Consider the following 27491-nt stretch of genomic DNA (forward strand, 5'->3'; position numbering starts at 1 on the left):
TATGATCTGTTCAGCCCTTAAGTTAAAGGATATCTTAATTAGGAGGACTGGTTCACTCCTTCAGTGAAGCAGTCATCACAACCCGACACTAGTTAACAGCTCTTACCGTTCAGAAGTCATCATAACCCGACATCTTACCGTTCAGCAGTCATCACATCGGGATCGGGGGACAGCTGGAGGACCAAGGCCAAGGGCCACAATATAACGGCCACAATAACACACACACACGCAACCCCGCGCGCGCACGCAACCCCGCTCTAACCAGGGGGGTCGCCCTCTCCGCGGACAGGTAGTCCGAGGGAGGTACGTATGTGCCGTTCAGCAGGGCGGCATTGGGATCACCTGGGGGAGGGAGACGCCAGAGGCCTCTTAAGGACCGAACACGCTCCAGACGGCAGAGACAGCCGAGTTGGACAGACGCGGTAGGGGGAGAACGCACCAACCCGTACCAACGCCAATACGCTTCCCCCCCAGGGCTGAGTGGGAGAAGACGGGAGCGATTGAGACGCCGTCCACGCAGCCGGACCGGACCCGGAGACGCCAGGTCACCCATAAGAGGAAGGACTTATATTGTCTTTTGTTTTACCTTTTTTACACGTGAGGTGAACGAAATAAAACCGTTGACCCGCACCCCTGTTTGGAGTGTCTCCTTTGCAAATCCCAGCCGCCGACAATCGGGATTGCCACAATATATATTACTTATTGACCATTATCTTTACAGACAATCATAAAAAACAAGCCCTTAGCACTTAGCAACTGATAACTAGAAAGTGAATAAAAAACAATGTTTAAAAGTAGGCTTAAATAAAAACAATTTTTTATTGATAAATAAAAGACATGAAACACAAACTCTGGTGAACTGGGGTTCTCCACACAGAAGCTCTAGAACCAGCTGGGGTTCTCCACACAGAAGCTCTAGAACCAGCTGGGGTTCTCCACACAGAAGCTCTGGAACCAGCTGGGGTTCTCCACACAGAAACTCTAGAACCAGCTGGGGTTCTCCACACAGAAGCGCTAGAACCAGCTGGGGTTCTCCACACAGAAGCGCTAGGCCCTCAGCGCCCCGCGTGCCTTGTCCAGGATGTCCTTCCTCATCCGGGGATAGTTAGGGTGGGCTTCAAGGACCTGAGAGACCAGGAGAAGTTCTCTTTAGGAAACAAAAGCTTCATACAGACGCACTTTAGAGGCAACTAGCACAATGGAAATATGCTTATAATACAAGATGGGTTCGTCTTTATATCTCCTATAGCGGCTCCATGGAAGAGGAGCCGCTATAGGAGATATAAAGACGGAGGAAGCGCTAGAGGAACGCCGCTCTAGAGGAACGCCGCTCTAGAGGGACGCCGCTCTAGAGGGACGCCGCTCTAGAGGGACGCCGCTCTAGAGGAACGCCGCTCTAGAGGAACGCCGCTCTAGAGGAACGCCGCTCTAGAGGAACGACTTCAGCGCTGCTGAACGCCGCTCCACTCTACACACAGCGCCTTGAAGACAGAATATGAAGAAGTGTTGATGTTCACCTTGTGGCAAACATCGATAGCGTCGACATGTCTCTTAGCTTTCAGGTAGTTGAAAGCCAGCTTGTATCCTGAAACAGACATGTTATCACGTCATTAACATGTTTCCTGTAACATACATGTTATCACGTGGTTGGGTTACTCTGGTCTTGTTCATGTGTTCCTAGTGTACCGATGGCTGGGTAACTCTGGTGTGGTTCATGTGGTCATAACGTACCGGTGGTTGGGTTCATGTGTTCATAAAGTACCGAGGGTGGGGTTACTCTGGTGTTTACATGTGTTCATAACGTACCGATGGTGGGGTTACTCTGGTTTTAACATGTGTTCATAACGTACCGATGGTGGGGTTCATGTGTTCATAAAGTATTGATGGTGGGGTTACTCTGGTTTTGGATGGTTCATGTGTTCATTACGAACCAATGCTGTTGTTCATGTGGTCATAACGTACCGATGGTGGGGTTCATGAGTTCATAACGTACCGATGGTTGGGTTACTCTGGTCTTGTTCATGTGGTCATAGCGTACCGATGGTGGGGTTCATGTGTTCAGAAAGTACCGATGGTGGGGTTACTCTGGCGTTTACATGTGTTCATAACGTACCGATGGTGGGGTTACTCTGGTGGGGTTCATGTGTTCATAACGTACCGATGGTGGGGTTCATGTGTTCATAAAGTATTGATGGTGGGGTTACTCTGGTGTTGTTCATGTGTTCATAACATACCGATGTTGGGGTTACTCTGGTGGGGTTCATGTGTTCATAATGTACCGATGGTGGGGTTCATGTGTTCATAAAGTATTGATGGTGGGGTTACTCTGGTGGGGTTCATGTGTTCATAACATACCGATGGTGGGGTTACTCTGGTGTTAACATGTGTTCATAACGTACCGATGGTGGGGTTCATGTGTTCATAACGTACCGATGGTGGGGTTCATGTGTTCATAACGTACCGATGGTGGGGTTACTCTGGTTCCCGTACTTCCAGGCCAGTTCATAGTTCAGCGCTGCATCCCGGAATGCCTGCTCCTTCTCCAGGATAAAGCCCAGGTACTCATAGGCCTTACAGCACGACTGGGGACATGTTACAGTATAACAACATGTTACAGTAGAACAACATGTTACAGTAGAACAACATGTTATAGTAGACCAACATGTTACAGTAGAACAACATGTTATAGTAGACCAACATGTTACAGTAGATCAACATGTTATAGTAGACCAACATGTTACAGTAGATCAACATGTTACAGTAGACCAACATGTTACAGTAGATCAACATGTTATAGTAGACCAACATGTTACAGTAGAGCAACATTGTATAGTAGACCAAGATGTGACATATATCTCTATGTCTACAGACAGTAGGGTGGTGCTTTGCCTCCACCTTGTTGTGACGGAGGCACCTCTTCAGCAGCTCTCCGGCCATGTCATACTTCCCTGAGTGGATGTAAATGTCGGCCAGCAGCAGCCAGCTCTTCTCGAACTCGTCGGCGTCCAGGACGCTCCAGCTCATCTTGGCAATGCGCTTCAGCTGGTTGCGGGCGCGCGGCGGCTGCTTCAGGATCATGAAGGCCGTCGCCATGGCCAGCAGGGCCGGGACGTGGTCCTTCTGGGGGAGACCAGAGAGAGACCAGGGTGAGACCAGAGAGAGACCAGAGAGAGACCAGAGAGAGACCAGGGAGAGACCAGGGAGAGACCAGGGAGAGACCAGGGAGAAACCAGAGAGAGACCAGAGAGAGACCAGAGAGAGACCAGAGAGAGACCAGGGAGAGACCAGGGAGAGACAAGAGAGAGACCAGGGTGAGACAAGAGAGAGACCACAGAGAGACCACGGAGAGACCAGAGAGCACCAGGGTGATGCTCTCTGGTCACGTGACGCTGCTGTCTCAGGTCACGTGACGCTGCTGTCTCAGGTCACGTGACGCTGCTGTCTCAGGTCACGTGACGCTGCTGTCTCAGGTCACGTGACGCTGCTGTCTCAGGTCACGTGATGCTGCTGTCTCAGGTCACGTGATGCTGCGGTCTCAGGTCACGTGACGTAAACACCTGACTAGGGATGGGGATCATTAATACTTATTGATATCGATACCATTTCCGATACTCCTTAGTCATCCGAGACATTATCGATACTTTTCTATTTATTGGTGGAAATACGAAGCGTTTTTAGTGATGAGGAAAATATTTAGGAATTAAATAATTGCATTTATAATTAAATATGTAATTCTTAATAAATATTGACATCAGTGGTTTTAGTTATATAAACAAAAATGATTAGAGCACTATACAACTGTATTAGTAATACAGAAACATGAGTAATACAGTATTACTCATGTTTCTCACCAAAAACTCAATTTACCGTTTCTTTATGAACGCATCATGATAACCGAACCCATCATCACGCAACACATCTGAAACTTTATTTACTTTTTAAGATAACTAGCTTGTATGCTACCGATTACAACACCGATTTCACAATTGGATTACTATTTTTAACTGACGGGACTAGCGACAACGTCTGTGTGTGCGATTACCGCTCGTAGTTTGAGTGGATGATTAAGACGGGCCCGTCTGTGGTGCGACAGGTGAAGGAGGAGACAGAGTCTTTTCAACTCGGAGACAGTCGAAGGTACTGCATTTGGTCTTTATTTGAGGAAAAATGATAATGTGATTGATTGGCCATTGAGGTTGTGTCCCCCCCATAGCCCTCCTCGCGAGCAAAGTTAACTGCCAGACTTCACTTACTTTACTTGTAATACCTGTTTGCTTACAATTCCATTCAAAAACTTTGGTGGACCCGCTGCAGTGATTGGATTGATTTGATTTAAATGCCGTGACGCGACTCGAGGGACACAACATTTCGTCATAGGACCTACGGGACAAAAAAGATAATAAATGAACGACGGGACTCGATAGTGGTATCGATAAGCCAAAACGTTAACGATTTTCGGGTTTTGAAAAAAGTGGAACCGGGTCCTTGATCGAACCAGGTTTCGATCCCCATCCCTACACCTGACTTGCTGAAGCGTGTTTGCGGCAGGCTGTTGGCGTGTGGACGTTACCTCGGTGTTCGCCACCTCGGTGAAGACGTTGAGGGCCTTCTCCACGTTGCTCTTCTGCTTGGTGGCCAGGAGGCAGTAGCTCTCCAGGATGCGGAGCTGGACGTGACCTCCAGGCGTCTGGGGCTTCAGCTCCTTCAGGAGCTTCTCCGCCGTCCGCACGGCCAGCTGCTCCGACTCCTGCTTCTCTGTGGAGTTCCTGCGCGGTGACGAGGAGGCAATAAGACATAGAAGCAGTAAACGACCGGATATTGTTGGACATGATGCAAGTAGAATATCAGAGAAGGCCGGACGAGTGTCTGCTGGATGTAGGCGGGGCCTACCCCATGTCACCATCGAGGTTCTCAAAGACTTCTCCCCCGATGGTGTCGTTGTCCGGGTTCAGGCAGATCTCGATCATGTTGTACACGGCGTTCTGGCCCCAGTCGCTGTCCTTGCGGGCCTTGTTGAAGTGCCTCAGGCCATCGTTGGGCTCTCCGGTGTACCTGAGGTACAGTAGGGGGTCTCGTGGTAAGAGGGGTTCCCCTCCAAGCACAAAGGTTGTGTGTTCAAACCCCACGTTTAGAGAGATGTCTAAAACCCTACATGCTCCTTAATGACTGTTTATATTGTATAAGTAACCTTCCTGAGTAACGACACTGACCACAGGTACAGCCCCCTGCAGTAGTTGAAGCCGGGATCAAACTTGGCCCTGGAGGAATGTTTCTCCGCCATGTCCAGGAAGCGAGGGACCTGCTCCAGCTTTCCAGCCCTCCGCAGAAGGTCGATCAGACGGGACAGGGTCAGGTAGTTGTCTGACAGGAACACACGGGAACACACAGGACAGGGTCAGGTAGTTGTGTGTTAAAGACTCAGCTGGTGGACAGGTCTCTGTGATGAGTGCTAGACTCACCTGGTGGACAGGTCTCTGTGATGAGTGCTCGACTCACCTGGTGGACAGGTCTCTGTGATGAGTGCTAGACTCACCTGGTGGACAGGTCTCTGTGATGAGTGCTGGACTCACCTGGTGGACAGGTCTCTGTGATGAGTGCTAGACTCACCTGGTGGACAGGTCTCTGTGATGAGTGCTAGACTCACCTGGTGGACAGGTCTCTGTGATGAGTGCTCGACTCACCTGGTGGACAGGTCTCTGTGATGAGTGCTCGACTCACCTGGTGGACAGGTCTCTGTGATGAGTGCTAGACTCACCTGGTGGACAGGTCTCTGTGATGAGTGCTCGACTCACCTGGTGGACAGGTCTCTGTGATGAGTGCTCGACTCACCTGGTGGACAGGTCTCTGTGATGAGTGCTAGACTCACCTGGTGGACAGGTCTCTGTGATGAGTGCTCGACTCACCTGGTGGACAGGTCTCTGTGATGAGTGCTCGACTCACCTGGTGGACAGGTCTCTGTGATGAGTGCTCGACTCACCTGGTGGACAGGTCTCTGTGATGAGTGCTAGACTCACCTGGTGGACAGGTCTCTGTTTTGAGTGCTAGACTCACCTGGGCTGCGCTCCAGGAGTTGCTGGAAGTGGAGCACTGCTTGTTCGTAGTCCTGCTTCCGGAACATCAGGTCGGCCATCATCTGGAAACATCAAGGCACAATAATGATACATCATTATATCATTTAAATAGTATATTACAATAATAATACATCACTATATCATATTAATAGTATATAACAATAATAATACATCACTATATTATATTAATAGTATATTACAATAATGATACATCATTATATCATATTAATAGTATATTACAATAATAATACATCACAATATTATATTAATAGTATATTACAATAATAATAAATCACTATATTATATTAATAGTATATTACAATAATAATACATCATTATATCACATTAATAGTATATTACAATAATAATGCATCACTATATCATATTAATAGTATATTACAATAATAATACATCATTATATCATATTAATAGTATATTACAATGATAAGGCATCACTATATTATATCAATAGTATATTACAATAATAATTGATACATCATTATATTATATTAATAGTATATTCCAATAATAATACATCACTATATTATATTAATAGTATACTCCATTGGGAGGTGATACTAGTAAGGTGATATTAGCAGTATATAAGGGGGAGGTGATATTAGTAAGGTGATATTAGCAGTATATAAGGGGGAGGTGATATTAGTAGGGTGATATTAGCAGTATATAAGGGGGAGGTGATATTAGTAGGGTGATATTAGCAGTATATAAGGGGGAGGTGATATTAGTAGGGTGATATTAGCAGTATATAAAGGGGAGGGGCCAGCCAGACCCACCAGCGTTGCGTCTTCGTTTAATTGGTCGTTCTTCAGAATGGCGCCACATTGGTGCTGGCAGGCGTCCAGGTCGTCGAGAGTCAGGTACAGGCGAGAGAGCTCCAGCATCACCTAGAGACACACAATAACAGGAGCCTTAATAACCACAGACTGCACACTGAGTACAGCTAGTACACACTGAGTACAGAGTGAGTACCCACTGATTACACACTGAGTGCAGTGAGTACACACTGAGTACACATTGAATACCCACTGAGTGCAGTTAGTACACACTGAGTACAGGGAGTACACACTGAGTACAGCTAGTACACAGAGTGCAGTGAGTGCAGTGAGTACACATTGAGTACACACTGAGTACACATTGAATACCCACTGAGTGCAGTTAGTACACACTGAGTACACAGTGAGTACACATTGAATACCCACTGAGTGCAGTTAGTACACACAGAGTACACAGTGAGTACACATTGAATACCCATTGAGTGCAGTGAGTACACACTGAGTGCAGTTAGTACACAGTGAGTACCCAGTCAGTGCAGTGAAGACACTGTGTACACACTGAGTACACAGAGAGTACCCACTGAGTACAAACTGAGTGCAGTGAGTACACATTGAATACCCACTGAGTGCAGTTAGTCCACACTGAGTACACATTGAAAACCCACTGAGTGCAGTTCGTACACACTGAATACACACTGAGTGCAGTGAGTACACAGTGAGCACCCAGTGAGTGCAGTGAGTACACACTGAGTACAGTCAGTGCACAGTGAGTGCAGTGAGTACACACTGAATACATACCAACGGCCGCCCGTTGATCAGGGTGCACTGACCTTGCGATCGCTCTCACAATACACCAGAGCTTCTTTGTAGAACTTGACGGCTCTCTCGTAGCCGCGCTGGCTGGCGTAGTGTCGGGCGATCTCGGAGCAGATGTCAGCAGCGAGCTGCTTCTGCGTGGCCACGGCGTCCGGCTGCTCCATCTGGACCTGCTTCAGCACCTTGGCCTGCACATCCCGGGCCTGAGGGCACACAGCGGTCAGGGGCGCCACCAACAAGCGTCCTAAGCTAACACCAGCATAACCCTGTCCCTAGCCCTGACCCTGACCCTAACCCTAACCCTGACCCTGACCCTAACCCTGACCCTGACCCTGACCCTAACCCTGACCCTGACCCTGACCCTCACCCTGACCCTCACCCTGACCCTAACCCTGACCCTGACCCTCACCCTGACCCTGACCCTCACCCTGACCCTAACCCTGACCCTGACCCTCACCCTCACCCTGACCCTGACCCTCACCCTGACCCTGACCCTCACCCTGACCCTGACCCTGACCCTCACCCTGACCCTGACCCTGAGGGCACACAGCGGTCAGGGGCGCCAACCAGCGTCCTAATGTTAACTATCACATCCAACGTGTGGATGTGATAGATGTGACGTCACATCTACTCAACCCATGAACAAGGGTGTGTTCTGTGTTTACAAATACACCAGCTGGAGCCACACACACACACACACACACACACACACAAAATGACCTATGTAGTAGTAGGAGTAACTACTATATATATATATATTTTTTTTTTTTTTTCAGCAGATTAGAAAAATAAACCTGAAACTAACAACGATAATATTCAAGGATTTGTCCCTCAGTCTTTCTGGAGTAAGCAGGGTATTAAATAAAGTCAACCCCAGTTTGTGATTGACAGAAAATTGAATTTGGGTTAGAGCCTGAAAGCAGTGCACAGTCTAGTAAAAGGTACATAACTCCTCATTATATATAATATACATCATAGTCATATACTTATATCAAGACCTTTATGGAGCTATAATAACAGGGACATACTGGGGGACCAGTGTCATACTGGTGGACCAGTATCATACTGGTGGACCAGTGACATTCTGGTGTACCAGTGTCATACTGGTGGACCAATGTCATACTGGTGGACCAGTGTCATGCTCCTGGTAGACCAGTGACATACTGGTGGACCAGTGACATACTGGTGGACCAGTGACATACTGGTGGACCAGTGTCATGCTCCTGGTGGACCAGTGTCATGCTCCTGGTGGACTAGTGTCAAACTGGTGGACCAGTGTCATGCTCCTGGTGGACCAGTGTCATACTGGTGGACCAGTGACATGCTACTGGTGGACCAGTGTCATACTGGTGGACCAGTGACATGCTACTGGTGGACCAGTGACATGCTACTGGTGGACCAGTGTCATACTGGTGGACCAGTGTCATGCTGGTGGACCAGTGTCATGCTGGTGGACCAGTGTCATGCTGGTGGACCAGTGTCATGCTGGTGGACCAGTGTCATGCTGGTGGACCAATGTCATACTGGGGGACCAGTGAGCTGAATGGACGTACTCGCTGCAGGGAGAGTAGGGCCTCCTGGCTCTTGTTGGTTCTGCTTTGGACCTTGGCCAGCAGCACCAGAGCCCTGCAGTCACTGGTGAGCGCTGGGAGGTCTGCAGCTGGACGGGGACAGGGACGACGGGACGGGGTAATGCAACAGCTTGGACAGCAACGTTCTCCTTCTGAACCGTTATCATCATCTGGAAGGTGTGGTGGGCAGTACCTGGCTCATGGGCCAGGGCTGCCTGCAGCGCCCCCTCACAGCGCTCGTATTGCTTCATCTTCAGCAGCAGCTCGGCCAGGTCGTAGCGTAGGAAGCTCTGCTGCTCGCCCTGCAGCACTGCCTCGTAGTAACTGATGGCCTGGACCACGCCCAGCGTCAGCAGGGGGGGGGGGGGGGTCTGTGTGTGTCTGTGTGTGTCTGTCTGTCTGTCTCTGTGTGTCTGTGTGTGTCTGTCTGTCTCTGTGTGTCTGTGTGTGTCTGTGTGTGTCTGTCTGTGTGTGTCTGTCTGTCTGTGTGTGTCTGTCCGTCTGTGTGTGTCTGTGTGTGTGTCTGTGTGTGTGTCTGTGTGTGTCTGTGTGTCTGTCTGCCTGCCTGCCTGCCTGCGTGCGTGTGTGCGTGCGTGCGTCTGTGAGTGTGTCTGTGAGTGTGTCTGTGAGTGTGTCTGTGAGTGTGTCTGTGTGTGTGTCTGTGTGTGTGTCTGTGTGTGTGTGTGTGTGTGTGTGTCACCTTGGTGTAGTTGTGTGTCTTGATGAGGGCCTTCCCGATCTTCCTGGCCAGAGCTCCGTCGTTGGGGTTCTTCTGCAGAGCTTGTTCGTACACCTGGATGGCCTTGTCTGGCTATGGACCGCAGGACACAAGGAACAAGGACCCAGGACCCAGGACACAAGGACACAAGACACGTGAACCAGGGAACAAGGACCCAGGAGACAGGACACAGGACCGGACACCGTGACCCCGGGATCAACCCAGCAGCCAGCAACCATCCATCCTACACATCCATCCTACACACTATACATCCATCCTACACACTAGGGCTGTAACGATACACAAATTCACGATTCGGTTTGTATCACGATTTTTGACCCACGGTTCGATACATCCCACGATTCTTTTAAATTTAAAAAGCATTTTATTTAAACAACACTTAAATACCAATTATCTTAATGTAACATTTAATAACAAATAATTTGGAACACTGAACAGATTTGAACCGAAAGAATACTATTAAAGTATAGCTAAATTAATGAAGAAATAACCAAAGATTGCAGTTGGAGGATGCTTTATGCTGGTAGGCATAATAGGGCCCCTTTAACTGTTTGGTTGGTTCATTCAAATATCCTTATTAGCGCTTCTTATTAGGCTCATCTCATCTCATTTTCTTCCGCTTATCCGGGGTCGGGTCGCGGGGGGAGCAGCTCAAGCAGGGGGCCCCAGACTTCCCTTTCCCGGGCCACATTGACCAACTCTGACGGGGGGATCCCGAGGCGTTCCCAGGCCAGTGTTGAGATATAATCTCTCCACCTAGTCCTGGGTCTTCCCCGAGGTCTTCTCCCCACTGGACGTGCCTGAAACACCTCCCAAGGAAGGCGCCCAGTGGGCATCCTTACCAGATGCCCGAACCACCTCAGCTGACTCCTTTCTAAGTAAAGGAGCAGCGGCTCTAATCCGAGTTCCTCACGGATGGCTGAGCTTCTCACCCTATCCCTAAGGGAGACGCCAACCACCCTTCTGAGAAAACTCATCTCGGCCGCTTGTACCCGCGATCTCGTCCTTTCGGTCATCACCCAGCCCTCATGACCATAGGTGAGGATAGGAACGAAGATCGACCGGTAGATCGAGAGCTTTGCCTTGCGGCTCAGCTCTCTTTTCGTTACAACGGTGCGGTAAAGCGAACGCAATACCGCCCCCGCTGCTCCGATTCTCCGGCCAATCTCACGTTCCATAGTACCCTCACTCGCGAAACAGACCCCGAGGTACTTGAACTCCTTCACTTGGGCTAAGGACTCATTTCCTTTCCTTCTTATTAGGCTATGTAGCTTAAATAATGACATAATCAGGCCGTATAGAATGCAACATGTTTAATAGCCTAACTTTCAATAGATGAGGAAAAACATGAACGTCGCAATAACGAGGCATAGTGTTACGAGTAGCATATGTGTGTGCGGGAGAATGGCAGGGTGCGTAAGCGTGTGTGAGTGACGTCAGCGAGTGAGTGGACGAGCGAGGAGAGCGAGCGGTAGCGCGTGTGTCTAGTGAAGAAGCGAACGAGTCCGGTAGAATAAAGTACCCATCCTGTCAATAATCGGTGGCCGCTTCATTCCGACCTATAAGCAGACAAACTGCCAGTCAAATCACACAAAACAATAGAGACAGGATCACACAGGCAATTTTTTTCGCGCGTGGCCCACTCTGGATAAATGTCGTTCTTCGACGGCTGTGGAGAAATGCAATCCTCCGTAGCCACGGAGAGCTGTGATCACAGAGAGGGCATCTCGTCACATATTTACGGCATCGATAGGAGGGGGCGCTGTCAGCAGACTATTATTTAGACAAATTATTAGCAAATTTCAATCGGACAATTTGACCGAAGAGTTAGAAAGGGCATATCGCGCTTCTGCCTTCTCACACCGCGAGACAGGTTCGTGGCTTCGAGTATCGCGATTTTCGGTTTGATACGCGTATCGTTACAGCCCTACTACACACTATACATCCATCCTACACACTGTACATCCATCCTACACACTGTACATCCATCCTACACACTATACATCCATCCTACACACTGTACATCCATCCTACACACTATACATCCATCCTACACACTATACATCCATCCTACACATCCATCCTACACACTGTACATCCATCCTACACACTATACATCCATCCTACACATCCATCCTACACACTATACATCCATCCTACACACTACACATCCATCCTACACACTGTACATCCATCCTACACATCCATCCTACACACTATACATCCATCCTACACACTACACATCCATCCTACACACTGTACATCCATCCTACACACTATACATCCATCCTACACATCCATCCTACACACTATACATCCATCCTACACACTATACATCCATCCTACACATCCATCCTACACACTATACATCCATCCTACACACTGTACATTAGGGCTGTCACTTTTTATTCGAAGTTCGAATATTCGTTCGAAGGTGGGGTGAAAAGTTCGAATTCGAAGTGTAATTCTCCATTCGAACTGTAAAAATGCGCTATAAAGAAGAGAGCGGCGAGTGGCTTTTCCTCAATAAAGCGGCCCTCCTGGATCCCCGCTTCTCCCGGTTAGTCCACCTTTCCCCTGCACAGAAACATCTCGTGACTGAAAGCCTCTCACACGAGCTCATTGAAACGGAGACCGACACTGATCGCACACGACAGGGAGAAAAGTCCGCTGCTGCGCTGGGCGCGATGGGCAGCCTGTAGCGGCTGCAGCTGCAGCGGTAACGGAGAGCTGCGAGACTACTTGTAATTTTCTTTACAAGTACAAAAGAGCAGCATGCCGTGTTGGAGGTCGGCCTCACAGATTGTTCGTTTATATAGGCTGTGTGTGCCATGGACGACATGCGCTCCGCATATCGCGCTCCGAGCAGTTATTGTTAATGCGTAAAAGACAGCCGCACTTGTGTGTCGGAGCTTCCTCTTGTTGTGTTTACAAATGTGTTATCAAAGATGTGTTTTTCCTGTGCTGTTATGAATTCAGTAGGTATACGTGATTTCCACAAGAAATAAAAAGAAACACGACAACAGACGTTGTCGTGTTTTTTTTTTTTTTTAATAGTTCTATGGGGGGGGAATTAATTATGGACATTCGAAATTCGTTCGAATTTCATTTTTGGAAAAAGTGACAGCCCTACTGTACATCCATCCTACACACTATACATCCATCCTACACATCCATCCTACACACTATACATCCATCCTACACACTGTACATCCATCCTACACACTACACATCCATCCTACACATCCATCTTACACACTATACATCCATCCTACACATCCATCCTACACACTGTACATCCATCCTACACACTATACATCCATCCTACACATCCATCCTACACACTATACATCCATCCTACACACTATACATCCATCCTACACATCCATCCTACACACTATACATCCATCCTACACATCCATCCTACACACTGTACATCCATCCTACACACTATACATCCATCCTATGCACTATACACCATCCTATACATCCATCCTACACACTATACATCCATCCTATACACTATACATCCATCCTACACACTATACACCATCCTATACATCCATCCTATACACTATACATCCATCCTATACACTATACATCCATCCTATGCACTATACACCATCCTATACATCCATCCTATACACTATACATCCATCCTATACACTATACATCCATCCTATACACTATACATCCATCCTATACACTATACATCCATCCTACACACTATACACCATCCTATACATCCATCCTATACACTATACATCCATCCTATACACTATACATCCATCCTATACACTATACATCCATCCTATACACTATACACCATCCTATACATCCATCCTATGCACTATACACCATCCTATACATCCATCCTATACACTATACATCCATCCATCCATCCATCCTACACACTATACATCCATCCTATACACTATTAATCCGTGGCACATCCAACCTGCAGCGACGTACCTCTTGGATGTTCATGTATGCGTCTCCCAGCAGCAGGAAGGTGTGAGAGCTTGGCATCTTCTCCACCATTTCTCTGTAGAAACCAACGTTAACATCACAGGAACGCTTTTGGTGTTGGCACTTTGAAATAGACACATTATAGACGGATAGATATCTATCTGTCTATCTATATAGATAGATATCATATATATATATATATATATATACAGTATGTATAGATATCTATATCTATATAGATAGATCTATATAGATAGATGTATCGACATAGATATCTATATAGAGATCAATATAGAAGGATCTATATAGATAGATCTATACAGATAGATCTATATAGATATCTATATAGATAGATATATCTATAAAGATAGATCTATCTATATAGATATATCTATAAAGATAGATCTAGCTATAGAGATATATATATATATATAGATAACTATATAGAGATCTATATAGAGATCGATATAGATAGATCTATCTAGATAGATCTATACAGATAGATTTATATAGATATATAGATATCTATCTAGATAGAACTATCTATATAGATATCTATCTAGATATATCTACCTGGAGGATCTATAGATCTATATAGATCTATCTATATAGATAAATCTATATCGATAGATCAATCTAGATAGATCTATAATATATATCTATATAGGTCGATCAATCTATATAGATAGATAGATCAATCTATATAGATAGATCTATATAGATCTATCTATATAGATCTCTGACGCTACACCCTCTACACCACCTCCACTGTGACACTACACCCTCTACACCACCTCCACTGTGACGCTACACCCTCAGCCTCTCTACACCACCTCCACTGTGACGCTACCTCTCTACACCACCTCCACTGTGACGCTACACCCTCAGCCTCTCTACACCACCTCCACTGTGACGCTACAACCTCTACACCACCTCCACTGTGACGCTACAACCTCTACACCACCTCCACTGTGACGCTACACCCTCAGCCTCTCTACACCACCTCCACTGTGATGCTCACCTGTAGCAGCCGCAGTACAGGCGCTTCTCCTTGCGGTGGTTCAGGTAGATGTCGGCCATCTTCTCCTTGGCCTGGACGTAGCAGGGCGTGTCGGGGCCCAGCGTTCTGAGCATGCTCAGTGCGAGCTCGGCGTCGCCCCTCCGCAGCGCCAGGTCGGCGTTGGCCACGGCGAGGCGCGGGCCCTCCGCCGTCCCCGAGAACTCGTTGATGGCGTCCTGCATCACCTTGGCCGCCTCATGCTGAACACATTCATGGGTTCATGGATTGGATTAATTTAAGAACATATTAATAATAGAACTCCTGCAGCACCTTCAACAGTTAGTTCTGACCAGGTCATCTGATTGGACGAGAGGCATTCCAGGAGTGCTGATATAGAGTAGAACAGCACTATACTCTAACTATACAGGCATCACTCCGCTTTACTGCTGTTCTCATAACCCGTAATGTTATTAACGGTATTTATGGAGCTTAGATTGCAACAAACTTTGCACCGCAAAGATGAACATGTTTCCAGACATACAATTTGAGTTGAATTACGAATGTTCGTCAGCAGAGGATAAAGAGAAGGAAAGAAGCCTGGATGCTTCATCTGAACACATCGTCAACCCTAACTGAGACCTAACCACCTGACGGCTGGGGTTACCCTCGGCCTCGTTCCTACCACCCAATCACAGCCCTGCCCATATTCAGTACGACAGCACTTCCTCTCATGTGATATAGGTAGTGAGGGTTAGTTAGGCAGTCAACAGGGTAGTGAGGGTTAGTTAGGCAGTCAACAGGGTAGTAAGGGTTAGTTAGGCAGTCAACAGGGTAGTGAGGGTTAGTTAGGCGGTCAACAGGGTAGTGAGGGTTAGTTAGGCGGTCAACAGGGTAGTGAGGGTTAGTTAGGCGGTCAACAGGGTAGTGAGGGTTAGTTAGGCAGTCAACAGGGTAGTGAGGGTTAGTTAGGCAGTCAACAGGGTAGTGAGGGTTAGTTAGGCAGTCAACAGGGTAGTAAGGGTTAGTTAGGCAGTCAACAGGGTAGTGAGGGTTAGTTAGGCGGTCAACAGGGTAGTGAGGGTTAGTTAGGCGGTCAACAGGGTAGTGAGGGTTAGTTAGGTGGTCAACAGGGTAGTGAGGGTTAGTTAGGCGGTCAACAGGGTAGTGAGGGTTAGTTAGGCGGTCAACAGGGTAGTGAGGGTTAGTTAGGCGGTCAACAGGGTAGTGAGGGTTAGTTAGGCAGTCAACAGGGTAGTAAGGGTCAGTTAGGTGGTCAACAGGGTAGTGAGGGTCAGTTAGGTGGTCAACACGGTAGTAAGGGTCTCGACCTGTTCTCCGTTGTGCCAGAGGGCCTGGGCGAGCTCCAGGAATATGGAGACGGCGTCGGAGGGGCTGAGGTCCGGCCGCCCGCCCCCGGAGGAGGAGCCAGCCCTGCGGACCCCCGGCAGGCTGAGGGCCTTCTGCAGCGTCTGGACCGCCCCCTGCAGCTCCCCCGCCTGCTGCTGGGCCTGGGCCCGGATCAGGTGGTACAGGGGCCGCTCCCGCACCTGGGGGCGGGACGACCGTGAGGAACAGGGGACGAGGAACAGGGGACCAGGAACAGGGGGACCAGGACCAGAAGGACCAGGACCAAGACCAGGAACAGGGGGACCAGGACCAGAAGGACAAGGAACAGGACCAGTGGGACAGGACCAGGAACAGGACCAGGGGGACCAGGAGGACAAGGAACAGGACCAGGGGGACAGGACCAGGAACAGGACCAGGAACAGGACCAGGGGGACCAGGAGGACTAGTCTAGGTCTGGTATGTCTAGTGTCACTGGTAACTGATCACTGTGGGATGGGTCACTGGTCACTGTGTGACGGGTTACTTCTCACTGGTCACTGTGTGACGGGTCACTGGTTACTGGTTACTGTGCGACGGGTCACTGGTTACTGATCTGGTGACTGTGGGACGGGTCACTGGTCACTGGTCTGGTCACTGGTCACTGTGTGACGGGTCACTGGTTACTAGTGACTGTGGGACGGGTCACTGGTTGCTAGTGACTGTGGGACGGGTCACTGGTCACTGGTTGCTAGTGACTGTGGGACGGGTCACTGGTTGCTAGTGACTGTGGGACGGGTCACTGGTCACTGGTTGCTAGTGACTGTGGGACGGGTCACTGGTCACTGGTTGCTAGTGACTGTGGGACGGGTCACTGGTCACTGGTTGCTAGTGACTGTGGGACGGGTCACTGGTCACTGGTTGCTAGTGACTGTGGGACGGGTCACTGGTCAATGGTTACTAGTGACTGTGGGACGGGTCACTCGTCACTCGTCTGGTCACTCTGCGACGGGTCACTGTGGGACGGGTCACTGGCTACTGGTGACGGGTCACTGGTGAGGGGTCACTGGTTACTGGTCACGGGTCACTGTGGGACGGGTCACTGGCTGCTGGTTACTGGTCACGGGTCACTGTGGGACGGGTCACTGGCTACTGGTGACGGGTCACTGGTGAGGGGTCACTGGTTACTGGTCACGGGTCACTGTGGGACAGGTCACTGGCTGCTGGTTACTGGTCACGGGTCACTGTGGGACGGGTCACTGGCTGCTGGTTACTGGTCACGGGTCACTGTGGGACGGGTCACTGGCTGCTGGTTACTGGTTACGGGTCACTGTGGGACGGGTCACTGATTACTGGTTAGGGGTCACTGGTTACTGGTTATGGGTCGATGGGGGAAGGGTCCAGACCTCAAAGTTGTGGCTGAGACAGAGCTCCAGCGACTGGACGCCCAGGCTGGCGTCCCCCTGCAGCAGGTGGATCTGGGCCATGAGGAGGTGGGCGTCTGCATGGGACGGCTGCTGCTCCAGGCAGCGCTGGAGACTCCTCTGGGCCAACTCCATGTCCCCTGGAGAACACAGCACCTACTGGTCACACACCTGGTCACCAGTTCACAGCACCTACTGGTCACACACCTGGTCACCAGTTCACAGCACCTACTGGTCACACACCTGGTAACCAGTTCACAGCACCTACTGGTCACACACCTAGAAACCAGTTCACAGCACCTACTGGTCACACACCTGGTAACCAGTTCACAGTCAGGCCCAATCAGGCTCATTCAATCTGGCCCCCTAATCATCCTCCTGTGTAATTGGCTGACTCATTCATCCCCTCACTCTCCACCTCATGCTGGTGTGTGGTGAGCGTTCTGGCGCCGATTGGCTGCCGTGCATCACCCAAGTGGGTGCTACATACTGGTGGTGGTTTGTGAGGTCCCCCCTTCATTGTAAAGCGTCTTTGAGTGTCTAGAAAAGCGCTTTATGAATTCAATCCATTATTATTATTATTATTAATAATAATAATAATAATAATAACTATATAGATCTATATTATAACTATATAGATCTATATTATAGGTGCTGTGAAACCAGTTCACAGCACCTACTGGTCACACACCTAGAAACCAGTTCACAAGACCTAATGGTTACTGAGACACACCTAGAAACCAGTTCATAAGCTAGGTAAGAACAGAGAACAGGTTTGGTTTGGTCTGGTTCTAGAGGGTCAGTACAGTCTGGTTCTAGAGGGTCAGTACAGTCTGGTTCTAGAGGGTCAGTACAGTCTGGTTCTAGAGGGTCAGTACAGTCTGGTTCTAGAGGGTCAGTACAGTCTGGTTCTAGAGGGTCAGTACAGTCTGGTTCTAGAGGGTCAGTACAGTCTGGTTCTAGAGGGTCAGTACAGTCTGGTTATAGAGGGTCAGTACAGTCTGGTTCTAAAGGGTCAGTACAGTCTGGTTCTAGAGGGTCAGTACAGTCTGGTTCTAGAGGGTCAGTACAGTCTGGTTCTAGAGGGTCAGTACAGTCTGGTTCTAGAGGGTCAGTACAGTCTGGTTCTAGAGGGTCAGTACAGTCTGGTTCTAGAGGGTCAGTACAGTCTGGTTCTAGAGGGTCAGTACAGTCTGGTTCTAGAGGGTCAGTATAACATTAGTCTGGATCTCACCAGAGAGGAAGCGGACTCTGGCCAGCAGGAAGAGGCCCTGAAGGAGACCAGGGACTATCTGGACCACCGTGTCCAGCACGGAGGAGCAGTGGAGCAGGCGGGCCGACGGAGCCTGGCCCTGGACCGGGGGCTGGAAAACACACACACACACACACACACACACACACACACACACACACACACACACACACACACACACACACACACACACACACACACACACACACACACACACACACACACACACACACAAACTCAGTTTAATCCACACACACACACCTGGGTGGGGCTTCACACACACCTGGGTGGGGCTTCATACACACCTGGGTAGGGCACAGGGCCAGGTACTCCTGGACGACGTCCAGCAGGAAGTCGGGGTTGAGTTTCTCCAGGTAGTCCACGCCCAGCGGCAGCCCCTGCAGCGCGGTGAAGTGGGTGTCCACCGCGTCGTTCAGCAGGCCCGCCACCTCCTCCTGGGGTCTGCGCCTCCTCACCGCCAGCAAGGCCCGCAGGTACAGCAGCTCCTGGGGGTGGGGGGGGCAGAGGGAGGGTAGTGAGGGAGGGTAGTGAGGGAGAGTAGTGAGGGAGGGTAGTGAGGGAGGGTAGTGAGGGAGGGTAGTGAGGGAGGGAGGGTAGTGAGGGAGGGTAGTGAGGGAGGGTAGTGAGGGACCAGGGTAGTGAGGGTAGTGAGGGTAGTGAGGGTAGTGAGGGAGGGTAGTGAGGGAGAGTAGTGAGGGAGGGTAGTGAGGGAGGGTAGTGAGGGTAGTGAGGGAGGGTAGTGAGGGAGGGTAGTGAGGGTAGTGAGGGAGGGTAGTGAGGGAGGGTAGTGAGGGTAGTGAGGGAGGGTAGTGAGGGAGGGTAGTGAGGGAGGGTAGTGAGGGTAGTGAGGGAGGGTAGTGAGGGTAGTGAGGGTAGTGAGGGAGGGTAGTGAGGGAGGGTAGTGAGGGTAGTGAGGGAGGGTAGTGAGGGAGGGTAGTGAGGGTAGTGAGGGAGAGTAGTGAGGGTAGTGAGGGAGGGTAGTGAGGGTAGTGAGGGAGGGTATTGAGGGTAGTGAGGGAGGGTAGTGAGGGAGGGTAGTGAGGGTAGTGAGGGAGGGTAGTGAGGGTAGTGAGGGAGGGTATTGAGGGTAGTGAGGGAGGGTAGTGAGGGAGGGTAGTGAGGGTAGTGAGGGAGGGTAGTGAGGGTAGTGAGGGTAGTGAGGGTAGTGGGTTGACAGTCTTTATATTTAGATTCTGTGATTCTAGACCCCCCAGACCCTCTAGACCCCCCAAGACCCCCCAGACCCTCTAGACCCCCCAGACCCTCTAGACCCCCCGAGACCCTCTAGACCCCCCCAGACCCTCTAGACCCCCCCAGACCCTCCAGACCCTCTAGACCCCCCAGACCCCCCAGACCGTAGACCCTCCATACCCCAGATTTCCCGATGGACTGTTGAACCTCCGTGAGAAACTCTAGCTGCAGCTCGGCCTCTTCCAGCTGTCCTTCCATGAGCTGGCATCGGATCATCCCTGAGACAGAGGGGTACACAGAACCCCACCATGAGACAGAGGGGTACACAGAACCCCACCATGAGACAGAGGGGTACACAGAACCACACCATGAGACAGAGGGGTACACAGAACCACACCATGAGACAGAGGGGTACACAGAACCACACCATGAGACAGAGGGGTACACAGAACCCCACCATGAGACAGAGGGGTACACAGAACCCCACCATGAGACAGAGGGGTACACAGAACCCCACCATGAGACAGAGGGGTACAGAGAACCCCACCATGAGACAGAGGGGTACAGAGAACCCCACCATGTTAAGGGCTCTGATTAGCTGTAATGATGGGCTAGCTGTTGACAGTGAATGAGGGAGTGCAGTGTGTGGGGATGGTTGGTTTAACCGGTGCCCACTGATCCCTCAAAGTGCAACAGAGTCCGATCAAAGTGACCCAGGCCAGAAGAGACTGCTTCAGCCTTCAAGCACTCATCTCCCCTGAGGGCTGCTGCCTTAAGCGTTTCACTGGTGAACGGAAGGTACCCTAACCCTAACACTAAGCGTTTCACTGGTGAACGTTAGGTACCCTAACCCTAACCCTAACCCTAACCCTAACCCTAACCCTAAGCGTTCCACTGGTGAACGTTAGATACCCTAACCCTAAGCGTTCCACTGGTGAACGTTGGATACCCTAACCCTAAGCGTTCCACTGGTGAACGTTTCCATTGGGTAAACCTACTTTGTTCTGAGCGGTAGCATTGTAATGTAGTTTGTGGAATGATCCGGGTTTTAGTTGTGCGTCCGTGATTACGTTCCCGGTTGTTGCCGTTGTTACCCATTCTGTGTGTGCTCACCTTTATTTGTGGTAGTCGTCTTACTGTCCGTTAACTAGTATGCCCGGTTGTGGTCGCGGAGGTCAGCAGCACATTGTGACGACTAGTTTGGTGTCTGTGTACAGGCCTACTCGTTCATACCGCGTGGAACATTGCTTTACGTTCTCAACCTATGGTTTTATTTAGTTCATGGATGTCTTTGCGATGTCTTTGGTGCTTGTGTGAATCTAGAACAGTGTAGAAATGTCAGCATTTCAAAACCATTTATCATCATGAAAAAATATAAAAGTCAACCAGCCGCTGGTCCGTGGTAAAGAGATTCTCTGATGTAGTGAAACGCTTCAACATCTTTATATGAGGGGCCGCCTGGGACAGAATTCATACTTGGTCTTGCACACACTATTATAATCTCGCATATACACCACTATACTCATACACACACACTATTAAACTCCTTTTACATGTAAGTATGAGAGTGTATAGTCATGTATGTGAGAGAGTATAGTAGTGTATGTAAGAGGGTATAGTAGTATGTGTAAGAGGGTATAGTAGTGTATGTAAGAGAGTATAGTAGTGTATGTAAGAGAGTATAGTAGTGTATGTAAGAGAGTATAGTAGTGCATGTAAGAGAGTATAGTAGTATGTGTAAGAGAGTTTGAATGAAACGGAAGTGAGTTTGAATGAAACGGGAGAGTTTGAATGAAATGGAAGTGAGTTTGAATGAAACGGAAGTGAGTTTGAAATGTTCATAAGAGTCCGCAGAAATCTAATATCAATATTATTTTAGTGTAATTACATTGTGTATATGCACAAGCCATCTTATACAAAGCAGCCGAAAAATAGAAAACCGAAATGCTACTATGTTTTTTTTTAGAAAACTGCGATTCAGGGTTTGAATTCTGCTATTGTCATCTGATTCATTGAATCCGCTGTGTTTGCCAGGGTCTCACGGTGACATAGAGCCCTCCCACATGTCTGTAAGACCAATACTTCCTTGTTTACAAGCCTTACAAGCCAATGAGGCGATCACTATCAAAACGGTGCGTGCATACTTTGATTGACAGCTACACCAGCAGACAGCAAGGGTCGGGGACGGGCCTTAGATATCCTAATAGCCAATGAAAATACCTTTCTGACGATATCCAGCATGTCAAACAACGTCTCACGTGTGGTTGAGAAAACAAATGCGCAAGGGGTGTGCGTAAACTAGCAGGCTCTTCCCCAGAGTCGGAAGACCCTGTGACCCTGGCAAACACAGCGGATTCAATGAATCAGACGACAATAGCAGAATTCAAACCCTGAATCGCAGTTTTCTAAAAAAAAAACATAGTATCATTTCGGTTTTCTATTTTTCGGCTGCTTTGTATAAGATGGCTTGTGCATATACACAATGTAATTACATTAAAATAATATTGATATTCGATTTCTGCGGACTCTTATGAACATTTCAAACTCACTTCCGTTTCATTCAAACTCACTTCCGTTTCATTCAAACTCACTTCCGTTTCATTCAAACTATTAAACTCCTTTTACATGTAAGTATGAGAGTGTATAGTCGTGTATGTGAGAGAGTATAGTAGTGTATGTGAGGGAGAATAGTAGTGTATGTAAGAGAGTATAGTAGTGTATGCAAGAGAGTATAGTAGTGTATGTAAGAGAGTATAGTAGTGTATGCAAGAGAGTATAGTAGTGTATGTAAGAGAGTATAGTAGTGTATGTGAGAGAGAGTAGTAGTGTATGTGAGAGAGTATAATAGTGTATGTGAGAGAGTATAATAGTGTGTGTAAGACCAAGTATGAATTCTGTCCCAGACGGCCCCTCATACCTTTACCCATCTGGGTTCTGATCTCTATCTCTAGCAGTAGGCCTCTCCTGGCCTACCACGTGGACTACTATGAAGTTATATAGATAGATATATGATATAGATAGATAATGGATAGATGTATAGATGTATGTACTATACAGATAGATGTATGCACTATACAGATAGAGGAGGGTACTATACAGATAGAGGAGTGTACCATACAGATAGAGGAGGGTACTATACAGATAGAGGAGTGTACCATACAGATAGAGGAGTGTACTATACAGATAGAGGAGTGTACCATACAGATAGAGGAGTGTACTATACAGATAGAGGAGTGTACTATACAGATAGAGGAGTGTACTATACAGATAGAGGAGTGTACTATACAGATAGAGGAGTGTACTATACAGATAGAGGAGGGTACTATACAGATAGAGGAGTGTACTATACAGATAGAGGAGTGTACTATACAGATAGAGGAGTGTACTATACAGATAGAGGAGTGTACTATACAGATAGAGGAGTGTACTATACAGATAGAGGAGGGTACTATACAGATAGAGGAGTGTACTATACAGATAGAGGAGTGTACTATAGATAGATGTATGTACTATACAGATAGAGCTATGTTGGAGTACCGGTGAGTGCAGGGACGCTGGTCTCGTCCAGGCTCATGGCTGTCCTGTACCACCGCAGGGCCTCCTTGAGATGGCCCCTGAGCACCAGGAGGTAGCCCATCTCCGTGGCCACCTCACAGTCCCTGGGGGCCCGGGAGAAGGCCCTCTCCACCATCCGGCCCGTCAGCTGCAGCACCTTGTCGCTGCGCCCGCACTGAGGACCAGGGAACCACAACATCAGTGCATCCATCTGACCCGCTGTGATGTACAGGGTGTGGGGGGGGGGGGGGGGCTCACAGTGCGGCTGAAGGCCAGAGACATCCGGTAGGACATCTGGGGGTTGTTGGGCTCCAGGAGGTCCAGACCGGTGAGGAGGCTGGACAGACGCCTGGCCGTCTGAGGAGACAGGTGTTACTCATGTCCCCAGAGGAGCGCTCAGGGTCAGCCTACAGCTAGGAGCGCTGACCTCGTTGATGTCCCCATCTCTGCATAAGGAGTGCAGAGCCAGCATCCTGAGCGCCTCCAGGTTATTCACGTCCTTCTGCAAGAGACTGAAAGGCGATGCGTTTACCAGGCCATGCAGCCGCCCTCCTCCCATACACAACTCAATACGGGAGGCTCTCAGAGATAATGTAGTGGCCCACACTACTTAGGGGAACTCATCCGTTCAGAAGCTCAAATCAAACAGCATTAAACCTGCAACACACCTGTGTGTGTGTGTGTGTGTGTGTGTGTGTGTGTGTGTGTGTGTGTGTGTGTGTGTGTGTGTGTGTGTGTGTGTGTGTGTGTGTGTGGGGGGGGGGGGACCTGTGCGCTGCATCGATGGTTTGTTCCCAGTCCTGTAGGCTCAGCAGAAGCTTCATCTTCTTGATGGCTGCCGGGAGGAACCCGGGAGCCCCGGCGATCACCTGGCTGATGACCTCAAGGGAACCGGAGTAGTTCTGTCTGTACTGGAAGTACTGGGCCTGAGGAACAGAGTCGTACTGGGAGTACTGGGCCTGAGGAACAGAGTCGTACTGGAGGTACTGGGAGTACTGGGCCTGAGGAACAGAGTCGTACTGGAGGTACTGGGAGTACTGGGAGTACTGGGAGTACTGGTAGTACTGGTAGCACTGGTAGTACTGGTCAGAGTGGGCACACTCAGTGGACTGGTGCTCCACTCACTTCATGAGATGGTTACTAATGACGCACGCAAAACGACTAAATATGAACGCTCTTACCAACATTTGGAAAAGAGAATGTGATCTTCATCGCCCTCCTCTGTTTCTGACCAGCTCACCTTTCCCATCAGAGCGAAGACATCGGCCTTCTCCTTCAGCCCCTCGTCAAAGTACTTGGCAGACTTCTTGGCGTACGCCTCCTTCCCAGACGTCAGGTCTATCCAGGCCTTCAGGATCAACCCCTGCACACATGTCCTCAGGTCAACAGCCACTCTCCACCCATCAACACTTTGACCCACAGGTCAGATCAGTCCGGGTCATCAGGGAGCGAGTCAGGGAGAGGGACTGAAGCCGGGTCCTGGGGGCTGGGCGTGGAACCCTGGCCTCTCTGCTGGAGCTAACCCCAGGCTAACACTAGGCTAACACCAGGCTAACACCAGGCTAACCTCTCTGGTGGAGCTAACCCCAGGCTAAACTCTCCGGTGGAGCTAACCCCAGGCTAACCTCTCTGGTGGAGCTAACACCAGGCTAACACCAGGCTAACTTCTCTGGTAGAGCTAACCCCAGGCTAACCTCTCTGGTGTAGCTAACCCCAGGCTCCCCTCTCTGGTGTAGCTAACACCAGGCTAACCTCTCTGGTGGAGCTAACCCCAGGCTAACCTCTCTGGTGGAGCTAACCCCAGGCTAACCTCCATGGTAGAGCTAACACCAGGCTAACCTCTCCGGTGGAGCTAACCCCAGGCTAACCTCTCTGGTGGAGCTAGCCCCAGGCTAACCTCTCCGGTGGAGCTAACCCCAGGCTAACCTCTCTGGTGGAGCTAACCCCAGGCTAACCCCAGGCTAACACCAGGCTAACCTCTCTGGTGGAGCTAACCCCAGGCTAACACCAGGCTAACACCAGGCTAACACCAGGCTAACCTCTGCGGTGGAGCTAACCCCAGGCTCACCTCTCTGGAGCCGTTGGATACTTTGAGCATCCTCTCCACGTATTCGCGGGCCTTGTCATTCCTCCCCAGCAGCCAGAGGAACAGCCCGGCGTGGTAGAGCTCGCTGGGGCCCGCGCTCTTACGCTGCTCCTTCACCCTGGAGTCCAGCTCTTGGACCACGTCCCGGTCTGGCCCAGGGACGCACACAACATCAGGCTCTGAAGGAGGGGTCTGACCCGGGTTACAGCGGGAATCCCCGGGTCACCGTGGCACCCATCAATCAAATAGGGGGAGATTTGTTTACCTGGATGTGCCTTCTTTCTCTCAGCGTAGACAAGAGCCATCAAGGTGCACAGGGACACGTCCTGACTGTCTCTGATCAGCTCCAGCTCTGCCACAGCCTCTGGGATCTGATCTGAGCACCCGACACAGGGTGGGAAACATAGCAGTAGTACACCTCACACACAGACCTCTGTCCTGATGTCTGTCCCTGACACACAGACCTCTGTCCTGATGTCTGTCCCTGACACACAGACCTCTGTCCTGATGTCTGTCCCTCACACACAGACCTCTGTCCTGATGTCTGTCCCTCACACACAGACCTCTGTCCTGATATGTCCCTCACACACAGACCTCTGTCCTGATGTCTATCCCTCACACACAGACCTCTGTCCTGATGTCTGTCCCTCACACACAGACCTCTGTCCTGATGTCTGTCCCTCACACACAGACCTCTGTCCTGATGTCTGTCCCTCACACACACAGACCTCTGTCCTGATGTCTGTCCCTCACACACAGACCTCTGTCCTGATCTCTGTCCCTCACACACAGACCTCTGTCCTGATGTCTGTCCCTGACACACAGACCTCTGTCCTGATGTCTGTCCCTCACACACAGACCTCTGTCCTGATGTCTATCCCTCACACACAGACCTCTGTCCTGATGTCTGTCCCTCACACACAGACCTCTGTCCTGATGTCTATCCCTCACACACAGACCTCTGTCCTGATGTCTGTCCCTCACACACAGACCTCTGTCCTGATGTCTTACCCTGCATCAGAGTCCCGAAGGCCCGGAGGAAGCGGAACACCGGAGGGCTTTGGCTGCTCGACGCTGCCGCCGCCACGGCGTGGCTGTAGAACTTCTCATAGCAGTAGTAGAGGATCAGAGCCTAGAGGATCAAGAGTATGAAACATGCATAACATATATAACGTAACATGCATAAAACGTTTATAACATGTAGAGGGTAATGGGTCATAAGGACAATGATCCGATAGGAAGCAGCAGACCAGAGACGTCCGCCCGATAGCGGATCAATACTATCAGATAATAGTCTGATACTGATATCAGACTATCCGAGCATAAACTGCGTTGCTTTGGCTGCTGTAGCAATGCCACACATTAACCCACTTTATCTTTACCCTCTCTCCACTCTTTATCTTTAGTTAACAACACTCACCAAGGCGGTGTCTTCCTCCTCCATGGCTCCGCTCAGCGGAACGGTAAATACTGATCAGTTATAGTTATAATAGTTATGTTAGAGTCAATGTAAGAGGTTATCCGGTGTTAGAAGTGATACAGAGTTGGAGAACGCTGATGTGACTCCTGAACAGCTAATGCTAAACTGGCTTCAGGTTAAAGTCTCGAGCGTCTTCGGTAACCTAGTAACAACCATGGGTAACAACACGGCCGCCATCTTGTTCTGTCCGCAGTCTATC

General features: G+C 49.5%; 1 protein-coding gene across 2 annotated transcripts; it reads right to left on the bottom strand.

Annotated features, from left to right (window-relative positions):
• Positions 1 to 800: 800 nt before the first annotated feature.
• ttc21b (tetratricopeptide repeat domain 21B) lies at positions 801 to 27491 on the bottom strand. 2 transcript variants are annotated; one of them, XM_060039370.1, is made up of 29 exons: positions 27233 to 27491; positions 26824 to 26944; positions 26078 to 26188; positions 25795 to 25961; positions 24967 to 25089; positions 24495 to 24652; positions 24154 to 24238; positions 23985 to 24083; positions 23709 to 23901; positions 20352 to 20449; positions 19265 to 19465; positions 18942 to 19071; positions 17690 to 17847; positions 16289 to 16507; positions 14982 to 15220; positions 13964 to 14036; positions 9953 to 10063; positions 9446 to 9584; positions 9235 to 9341; positions 7696 to 7884; positions 6866 to 6976; positions 6052 to 6133; positions 5211 to 5361; positions 4891 to 5052; positions 4571 to 4766; positions 2896 to 3117; positions 2462 to 2582; positions 1518 to 1585; positions 801 to 1125 (listed from the first exon to the last, which is right to left on the bottom strand). In XM_060039370.1, exons 1-29 carry the CDS (start codon positions 27254 to 27256, stop codon positions 1048 to 1050), a joined length of 3936 nt encoding a protein of 1311 aa, XP_059895353.1. In that variant the 5' UTR covers positions 27257 to 27491; the 3' UTR covers positions 801 to 1047. The 2 variants fall into 2 exon arrangements, with proteins under 2 accessions (XP_059895353.1, XP_059895352.1); XM_060039369.1 differs by having other exon boundaries at positions 2896 to 3120.

The sequence above is a fragment of the Gadus macrocephalus genome, chromosome 20 (genome assembly GCF_031168955.1).
Source record: "Gadus macrocephalus chromosome 20, ASM3116895v1".
Taxonomy (NCBI): Eukaryota; Metazoa; Chordata; class Actinopteri; order Gadiformes; family Gadidae; genus Gadus; species Gadus macrocephalus.

Coding starts and splice junctions, on each gene's coding strand:
- ttc21b (XM_060039369.1), bottom strand. CDS start 27,256: ATGGAGGAGGAAGACACCGCCTTG. Junction 25,090..25,794: donor TATCCAACGGCTCCAGAGAG/GTGAGCCTGGGG, acceptor ACATGTGTGCAG/GGGTTGATCCTGAAGGCCTG. Junction 24,084..24,153: donor GAGATGGGGACATCAACGAG/GTCAGCGCTCCT, acceptor CTGTCTCCTCAG/ACGGCCAGGCGTCTGTCCAG.